The following is an 8,851-nucleotide window of genomic DNA, read 5'->3' as shown; positions in this document are numbered from 1 at the left end:
GGAAATCTGTGAGATTTTCAAAATTTCATGTCCGCCATATGGGAAATCCGCCATTTTGAAAGGTTATGGCCAATTGAGATCGGCAAAAAAAAATTTTTCCTCAAACTTCAACTATTCCAATTACCGTTGATCATAGTTAGGATTGAGTCTCGAAACTCTATTGACTCAAAAAAAAATTCCAAATTTTTGGGTACTTCTTTGCAAATCCGGCGCCATATTGGATTTCCTATTTAAGCAAACTCAATTTTGACCAAGATTCTTGAAGAGCATACCCAAAACTAGCAGAAAACATGGTTTTTGTTTGGAAATTTCTCCTCTTTAGTTATAAGAATGAGGTTTGAAAATGAGCTGAAAAAACGGGATTTTTGGGCGTTAATGGGTTAAAATAACCTTTTATAGAAACGTGTACACTTTCTCGAATATATACTGTATCATATGTCGTAGATAAATGTATGTACATACAGACAAAAGCAATATTTTTAGATCTAATGGAATATGCCAATCAAATGCAAGAGCTTACTGAGCGCTCAGTGAGCGGTTGTAGTACTGAATTCACCCAATCATTTCTTCTCTTTAGAATATCCCGTTGATGACTTTACAAATGCGCCATCTTTGATCCCATTTAATTCAAACTGAACGAACTGAACCTTTGCGGTAGCTAAAATAATTGAGTGATTCCTAGTTCGGTTGAATCCTTTCCTCTATTGAACTTTGAGACGCATGGTACTGGGCTTAACACTTGGAGGCCGAAATCCAGAGAATCGAAAAAAAAATAAAAGAACTTGCAGTATTGTGAGTTGAATATCCATCCGAAGAGAACAAAGAACAAGAAAATTATTGCGATGGTAAAATGGATCATTTAAATGAAATTTTGCAACCATACGTTCGAGCCAGCAAAACTAGATTGTCGTACGTGGATGAATTATTTCCGGATCTCAAAGATAATCCATATATTATCCTTCACAAAAATGTGAGTATCATGTAAAACAATTTCCTCTCATAATCTTGCTTAATGACATAATGCCTTGCTTCAGGTTCCTGGCAGACGCATACAGCATCTCTCGGACCTCAAAAAGAATGAAAGAAGCTTCAATGAGTACTCGATGAGTAATGAAATGTTTCTCTAATTGTATGAGTTATTTGCATTCTATCAGAAACATATAAAGTCCAAAATGTTCTTTAATTAGGACATGATGTCAGTGGTTCGCCTCTGGAGTATTCATTTGGTAATTGTGAATTCGATGACACTGTTGTCATAACAAGACAGAATTGGCAGAAAGAAGAGGAGTCGTATTTGCCACTGAACAGAATGGATGCAAGGTACATACAGAGTCAATAAGATTAAGAAATATCTGATATCTAAGTAAGAGAGAAATAAGGAAATTAATATATATATATATATATATATGTATATATATATGTATATAATATAAATAATATTGAATAGAATTATTGAAAGATATTTATAATATACATCAAGATACACTTTTCCCAGTAATGCAGTGAATATATGTCTTGAACATCTTGATACTAATACTTTGCCAATATTAGCTCTCTGTGATGGAAAAGATCCTAAGCAGAGCAAGCTTATTGGTATCATTGTTTCCCAAGATTGGTTCACCACACTAGAAGCTGTTTCTACTGGTACAACAAATCTGACTACAATAAGAAACAAATCTCACACAGTTGTACAGGAACATCTTAAACATCCGTTTACACAAGAACATAATGTATGTAATATATAAGAGTTTAATTGTTTTAACATTAGAAATAGAGATTTAATTGATTTTTTATATATGTAGATTAAAATATCTATGTTCAGTGCTCTTGACTTGTTTGGGATAAAACAAGAAATGATCGATTGGGATAAGACTTCCAAAAGTGATTTTAAAGGAAGCATTAACATTGAAATGCATTCAAGTAGCTTAGATTCAAGACCGTCAAAAATTGCTTTAGTATGTAAACATAAAAGATTGAGAATGTTATATATATATATTTTTTTTTTCTTGTATCTGCAAATTTTTTATAGATAGCTCAAATAAATGCCGAATGGAAGGATAGCCTATTAAAAGAACTGAGAGATCAGTTATTTTTATTAAGCCAGTATTTATCAACCATAGATGAATGTAAGAAAAATGTTGGACTGCAAAACTCGATAATATTTACAACATCAAATTCAGAGGTAAACAGATTTCTGCATATCTCCCTAAAAACATATTTACCATTATTTTTCCTATCTGTGATCATGTGCGTAAACGTTTTAGGAACATGAGATCGTAAACGAAAAATTAAATCTTTTGCTGAATGGAGATTTCAACTTTCGGAAGTCTAATAATAGCAATGTTAAGGAAAGTAATCACATCAACAAAGAAAATTTTGAAATTGATGCAAAGCTGCGGGAACGTGTACAAAATATTTTTTTGAGACATGATGTAGATTTCACCGACCTCTTGTGGGAAATACTTATAAGTAAGTTGAAAATTTTTCAAGTATATTTGCTTATTATATATTACACGAATAGCTAATTATGTATTCTTCCATATGCAAAGAGGCTTCAACATATTCACACATGATAAATTATATTGAAACAGTTTTGAAGGAAATTATTGAGCATAAATTTACACCACAGGTAATTAACAGAAACGTGTTCTTTTGTCTGGTTTATATTAGTTGTAAGTTTAAAAGTTTAAGAAATTTATATATTAAAAAATGTATATAAGAGTATATAAGAGTATATATTTTGACGTTTTTTAGATCAATGACACAAATTTAACGAGATTTGTGAAATGCATTTCCAATCTGCATCATCAAGAAACAATATCTCATTTATTAGTGGGAAGTGTACCATTAGAACTTGTTGTAGATATGGGATTTGAGAAGCTTATTCGAGATTACTCATATATCTTAAGAGGAGCGCGATTTATCGATCTACACGATATTCGGCAAAAACTAAACAATATATCTTCTGGAATCTTCAACACAGAGAGTTACAGGTAATACAAATATAGAAAATTTTTGTAAATTGAACAGATCAGACTCAATTGGCATTAATTACAACTTTATTACTTGCAGGAATAAGTTGATTATGTTAGCGCAAATTCACATCTGTCTAGAATGTATGTTACTTATTGAAGCGCATCTGGAATGTCCAATTGAAAATTTGCAAAGTCTGTTTGCTTACGCTTACAAAGAGTTCGTGTCTGAACAGTCTCCCTTACAACATTATCCTGATCTTTGTAGTCGAATTTTCACTTTTACAGTGCCTCTACCCAACGCGTTAGCTAATGAGTTAAATAAGATGTACGTAATGCTAACAGTATTATTAATGTAAACATTTTTTTAATTTTATTTGCTTGTGAAATAATACAAAACTATAGTAAATGCTACAAAACACACTGTATCTTATTTCAGGAATCCCTCTGTATGGAGAGCTTCTGTTTTATCTCATTCTGCTGCGTCGATGCTAACTACTACTACCTATTACAACAAACTGCCTATTTTTCCAACAAATGTATATTCTACTGGTAAAACAAATAATTAAAAAAAAAAAGAAATTTGTTATAGAATAAGACTGAATTTTTGTACTAATTTTATTCTACTTTTTTCTGCAGACAATGTAGATGTACAGGAAGAAATAGTCTATGATATAAGCACAATATCATCATCGGAAAAGTATAAGAAACTGTGAAACGTAACGTTCTTGAACTTCAAGTGAATTAAAATTTTAGAATTGGTGAAATTTTGAATAAACGGGACATGGTGCGTGATGTAATTGAGTGTTTAATTAATAATTGATAAAAGTTATAAAAGCAATCTCATAAATCTTCAAATACAGTTACATGTATTAGATATATAAATATAACTACATTTATGAGTGTTTTTTGTACTCTCAGTCATTGACAATATACACTCGAGCATGCTATTAGTCATTCTCCGTGATTGACACAAATCTTATTAAATTATCGTATTGCGAAGTATACATATATATATAAATTTCATTTAAATGATTATTCTCAATGTACAAAAGTATATCGTATTAAAAATTCCTCATTCAATTCGAGATGAATTTCGTAATCGATATTAAAATGAGTTCGTCACACACGATAAAAACTTTTTACAGAGTATATAAAATTAATACTACGAATTGATTTTATAATCCAATTTCCTTCAATATGCTTTGGCGGTTGTGAGACAAATATCATTTAAAAGCTTCTCTTTCGTCTGTGAATCACTAAACAAAGCGTTGATTTTTCATAGTAAGTACACAGTATTAACAACGTATTCAGAAAATGCAGGTAAAGTGATTAAGGCATATCTTTTTTTTTTAACTTTAATACTGAGATGTATCTACGTCGTCCATCCCGGAGACACTGGCTTGTTCCAGCACTTCGAGTAACTTCTGCATTTCCATAGAATCAGACGAATTATCGAGCGTTCGTTCCAAAGCTCTCACGTACGACATGCAAGTTCGTCCTTCATGATCCAAATTCTGCGGATTCGCCTTATGCTGCAAAGTTTGCGATAACATAGCTATAGCACCGAGGAAATGCTTTAAATAAATGGAAAAGGAATACGCACCCATATTAAAAGTTGTGCCATTGCCAAATTCCCGGTTGCGCATGCCAGATGTAACGGCGTTCGCAGATCTTCCGTGCTGACCGAAATATTAATGTCTTCGTAATTACAGCGAGCCAAACATAATGTAAACGCTCTCATGTCTCCCCTGTATATTCGAAGATAATAAGATCGCGAAACTATAGCGACACTTAATTGATTTCTACATTCAGTTAGACAAACATGAGGTACTTTACCGACAAACCGAATCGATGAGTAATTTTCCTAAAGAGATGTTCGGGTTGATCGGTGGCAGAAAGAGTTTATCTTCGTACTTCCATCTGATCCACTGCTCCTTTTCTTCCCTAGACGAATCCGAGACAGGTTTTTGTTTTCCGTTCAAACAATACTCCCAGATACTATTGGCTATATCGTTACCGAGAGCCAGCATGACGCTTAGGTGACCTGCGCTAAAGCCGTCGTTAAAGATGTATCATTAAATAACAAACACAAAACAAATACAAATGAAATGTATTAGTAATACGCGTGAAACTTTGTCTCATACTTACGACCAGTCGTCCAAATCCAAAGACCGTACCTTAGATATATGCGAACCTAAATTTCTGTGAATACCAGAGCATTCGATGCACATCAAAACACCCAGATTAAGGCTGGCCCAATCGGGATCTGAAATAAAAATATGTAATCGTAGAGTATACACACATTATTAAATGTGCGGCAATTAATAAAATAAAAATCCACTCACTCGATGCACCACAGTCAACGCATGTATCATTCCCCGAAACTTTGTTTTTTATGCAATGCATCTTGAAAGCATCAGTTTCGTTTTTTTTATCACCATCACTATTTTGTAAGCTCGATAGTATTTGCTGTTCTATTGCGGTAATCCAGCTGTCCCTCTCTTCGGCATTGTTTGCTTCGAAATGCCAAGTTTTGTTCTCCAAAGAAATGATGGAAAATTCGAAACTATCTTCTAGAAAAAGAAAAGATATGCATATTAAAAATGAGAAAAATACAACCGTTAATTATATACATGAAATCTGCAAAGTGCAATACCTTGAGCATTGTATGATTTGGAACCTTTTGGTGTTTTACCAGGTACTTTCACAGTAACATATTGCAAAAGTATTTCTTTGCCATTGGTATCGTTCATGTAATCCTAAAAATGTTTCCTTATACTGAACATATTGTATAAATGCATAAAGTGATAAAACAGACAACTATTGCATAACTGATAATTACATGTAAGCTCGAATGATAAGTCAAACGTCCATCCTCTAATAACGTTACGTATTTCTTCTTCCATTCTTTCAACGACTTGCTGCTTCGTTTGAATAGATAACCTTGTTTTACTGGTATTTCTCTACCAACACCCATTTCGCCCATATATTTCTCCTTCTTGGAAGGTGTAAATATGTTCGATTTTCTTCTAAATTTTCTGGGAAACAAAATATTATAATAGTATCAATGTAAAAAAATGAAGTAGAAAGAAGTATTTTTAAAAAAGTTATTTTTAAAATATTCAAACCTGATAGTTGTTGGTGTCAAGATTGACGAACGCAGTTCTCCATGTTGATTTTGTACGTTATGAAAATTATCATTCAGCAATGAGGAATCGTTTGTCATAGAACTATTGTGAATGGATCGACAATCCTCGTCTTTTTCTGAAACCTGTTGAGAAATTTACTTTAAACTTATATAATCTGTTTGATTTACTAGAGGACATAACGAATAAACTGACTCTTACGTTTACTTTCAATGAATTTGTGGTCTCAGTATCTTTGTTATGAAGTTGCACGTTTTTAATAATAGCAGGGACTGCAAATTTAACTTCATTCTCCGTAGCATGTTGACACACATCGCATGAAAAATTCTTCATCGAGATGTTCTGTATAATTTTTTGACACACTGAAATTTTTCACTTGTTAATACAAACGTTAGAGATAATTTAAAGAAACATGTTTTTGTTTCAACTTATAAAAAGTTTGTGTGTTTAGTTCCTGCATAAACATCCTTACCATCTTGAAATACTCTCTCAACGTTTAAACCATAAATAGCACATGTTTCATAATAAGGACATCTTAAATCACAAGCCAGTTTCCGTGGTCTGACATCTTTTATGACACGAGGATTGCTGTCGTTAATCGAATCTACAAAAAATCAATAAATCAATAATTTAGAAATATAAATGTGAGGAATAAAAAAATTGACAATTTATTATCTGATTACAGCATACCTTGTACGCCTACAAGTATTTTTGGTACTTCTGACATATTCCGAAAAGAACACATTCTATTGTAAAAACTGCAAACTATAGAGAAACTCTCTTCATTTTCTAAGCTGAATACAAGTAATAGAGCATCTATCCAAGCTGAAAACTGAAATGGACATATCCATTATTATTTGATATAATAATAGGTATTGGCAAATAACGCGATATATGAAACAAAATGGTTTTGTTGCATACTTGAGCCTCTGGCACGCCACCCTCGTCCCTTATCAAGAGAAGGTAACTCTGATCATTTATGAAGATTTCCTTTTTAAAACGACCACCTTCCGGTGATTCTTCATGCATGAAGGATCCTGTAAGATACCTATGAACCAAAGCTGATTTTCCTGAGTCTGAGGAACCAATGATCCCCAGATGCAATTCTGGAACATCTCTTGCTAATGTCCATTCATGGCTGTTGACGAAGGAATCTAAAAGAACGTGAGCTTACATTGGTCGCGTTCAGCAGACTCAACTATTGCAGAGTGAATACATGAGCACTTGCTGTTATTGATGTATTCTTTTACACATAGATCATCCAATAGCAAAGATCTGCTGAACACGATCATTGGCTGCATTCAGCAGAAAAAATTGATCAGTGAACACTTTTTTTAATACAATTGGCTGCATACAGCAGAGAAAACAGTTTTCAACTGTTCTTTAATTATTGGTATTGCCCTTATTTCCTCATTGGATCTAAATGTATAAATCAATCATATTAAATAATTTTACAACAGTTGCAAAGCCACTTTTTCTATTGAATACAGCCATTGATTCCTTAGATCCAATAAATTAAAGACAAGAATAAATCATATTGAAAAATTACACAGTGCTCTTTGATCAGTTTTCTCTGCTTAATGCAACTATTGTTATGTATGATACAAGTTTAACATAACATTATACATACTATTTAATCATATAAGATGTTATTATTATACATAAACATTGCAAATACAGCAAATATCTTCCTCTACTGAGATGTACATAATTATAAGGTATATACATGTAAAATATATATATAATTATAAAGCATACCCTCTATTGCTACAACATGTTCGCGAATTTGTTTAGCGATGTGCGCGTCAGGTACGACCTCTATCAAATCATAAATGGCATATATCGACGGATGAACGCTTTCAAAACGTTGTATTTCCTGTCTGATAGCAAGAGAATGATCGTGTCCACTCTGGCCAGTTGTCATTTTTTTTCGACGTCCGATTTTCTTTGGCGTCGATCTATCACATTAACGGCATCGCTCCGAAGTGTATCGTGCGGGCATCACCGGGAGCAGAATGATTTTCGCGAAGCTTAAAGTTGCTGCTGGCTCATATGTCAAATCTCAGTATTTATAAACATTATCGGTCGGGATCGGCGATGTTGGTTATGTGACACATCCGCGATTGCGAAGAGAAACGCGTAGTTCTCATGAAAGTTGAACTGCGTATTCTCAGTACTTTTAACAATATGGCTGATTCTTCTTCTTGCTGTTATTGGCCCCGCAGCCTACGCAGGCTGGTACTGGGCCATTGAGGTCTACGTAAATTGAGCGAATCGTAAAGCGGGGAGCACAGACTCTTGCATAACGCATAACACATGAGGCATAAGAAATTGAACCAACCAGAGTTCTCTATTACATGGAAGGGAAAGAAACGGAGAACTTCGATTGGTACATATTCTTATGCATTACGTGTTATGCGTTATGCAAGAGTTTGTGCTCCCCGCTTATATCCACACAACTTGCATATTGCATAGCCGCATAAACATATACATAAAGAAAATTATCCAATTGCAGTTCTCTTTTAAAGTCGTACATAAAATGTGATTGGATAATTTTCTTTATGCATACGTTTATGCGGCTATGCAAGTTTGTGTGGATATACCTTAATTGGGAATGCGATGCATCGGCCACCTCGAACCGGACGAGTAATAAAATAAAGGATGATACAATCAAAATGGTGAGGCGCCCCTTCAAGGCCCGTCTACAATACACGGAGTAAGAAGTAAGAG

General features: G+C 33.6%; 2 protein-coding genes across 2 annotated transcripts; one reads left to right on the top strand and one right to left on the bottom strand.

Annotated features, from left to right (window-relative positions):
• The first annotated feature begins 616 nt into the window (after positions 1 to 616).
• On the top strand, positions 617 to 3,727 carry LOC108762659 (protein zwilch homolog). The gene is made up of 12 exons (XM_018509743.1): positions 617 to 970; positions 1,035 to 1,107; positions 1,188 to 1,320; positions 1,496 to 1,730; positions 1,803 to 1,955; positions 2,030 to 2,182; positions 2,265 to 2,469; positions 2,550 to 2,629; positions 2,755 to 2,993; positions 3,073 to 3,300; positions 3,412 to 3,524; positions 3,612 to 3,727. Exons 1-12 carry the CDS (start codon positions 851 to 853, stop codon positions 3,686 to 3,688), a joined length of 1,809 nt encoding a protein of 602 aa, XP_018365245.1. The 5' UTR covers positions 617 to 850; the 3' UTR covers positions 3,689 to 3,727.
• Positions 3,728 to 4,155: 428 nt separating this feature from the next.
• On the bottom strand, positions 4,156 to 8,045 carry CenG1A (Centaurin gamma 1A). Its single transcript, XM_018509742.1, has 13 exons — positions 7,880 to 8,045; positions 7,043 to 7,275; positions 6,812 to 6,953; positions 6,594 to 6,725; positions 6,323 to 6,483; positions 6,104 to 6,246; positions 5,818 to 6,013; positions 5,632 to 5,734; positions 5,321 to 5,548; positions 5,124 to 5,241; positions 4,812 to 5,024; positions 4,579 to 4,723; positions 4,156 to 4,507 (listed from the first exon to the last, which is right to left on the bottom strand). Exons 1-13 carry the CDS (start codon positions 8,043 to 8,045, stop codon positions 4,331 to 4,333), a joined length of 2,157 nt encoding a protein of 718 aa, XP_018365244.1. The 3' UTR covers positions 4,156 to 4,330.
• Between the last annotated feature and the right edge of the window lie 806 nt (positions 8,046 to 8,851).

This window comes from Trachymyrmex cornetzi, unplaced genomic scaffold, assembly GCF_001594075.2.
Source record: "Trachymyrmex cornetzi isolate Tcor2-1 unplaced genomic scaffold, Tcor1.1 scaffold313, whole genome shotgun sequence".
Classification (NCBI taxonomy): domain Eukaryota; kingdom Metazoa; phylum Arthropoda; class Insecta; order Hymenoptera; family Formicidae; genus Trachymyrmex; species Trachymyrmex cornetzi.
Note: the sequence above shows the minus strand (reverse complement) of the source record. Positions and strands in the feature narration are given on the sequence as shown.

Bases quoted from the DNA above. Each gene is read 5' to 3' on its own strand.
- LOC108762659 (XM_018509743.1), top strand. From the start codon at position 851: ATGGATCATTTAAATGAAATTTTGCAACCATACGTTCGAGCCAGCAAA. The intron at 1,108-1,187 runs GTAATGAAATGT...TTCTTTAATTAG, and splicing joins CTTCAATGAGTACTCGATGA to GACATGATGTCAGTGGTTCG. The intron at 3,301-3,411 runs GTACGTAATGCT...ATCTTATTTCAG, and splicing joins GCTAATGAGTTAAATAAGAT to GAATCCCTCTGTATGGAGAG.
- CenG1A (XM_018509742.1), bottom strand. From the start codon at position 8,045: ATGACAACTGGCCAGAGTGGACACGATCATTCTCTTGCTATCAGACAG. The intron at 5,549-5,631 runs GTATTGCACTTT...TTCTTTTTCTAG, and splicing joins CAAATCATACAATGCTCAAG to AAGATAGTTTCGAATTTTCC. The intron at 4,724-4,811 runs GTAAAGTACCTC...TCGAATATACAG, and splicing joins CTCATCGATTCGGTTTGTCG to GGGAGACATGAGAGCGTTTA.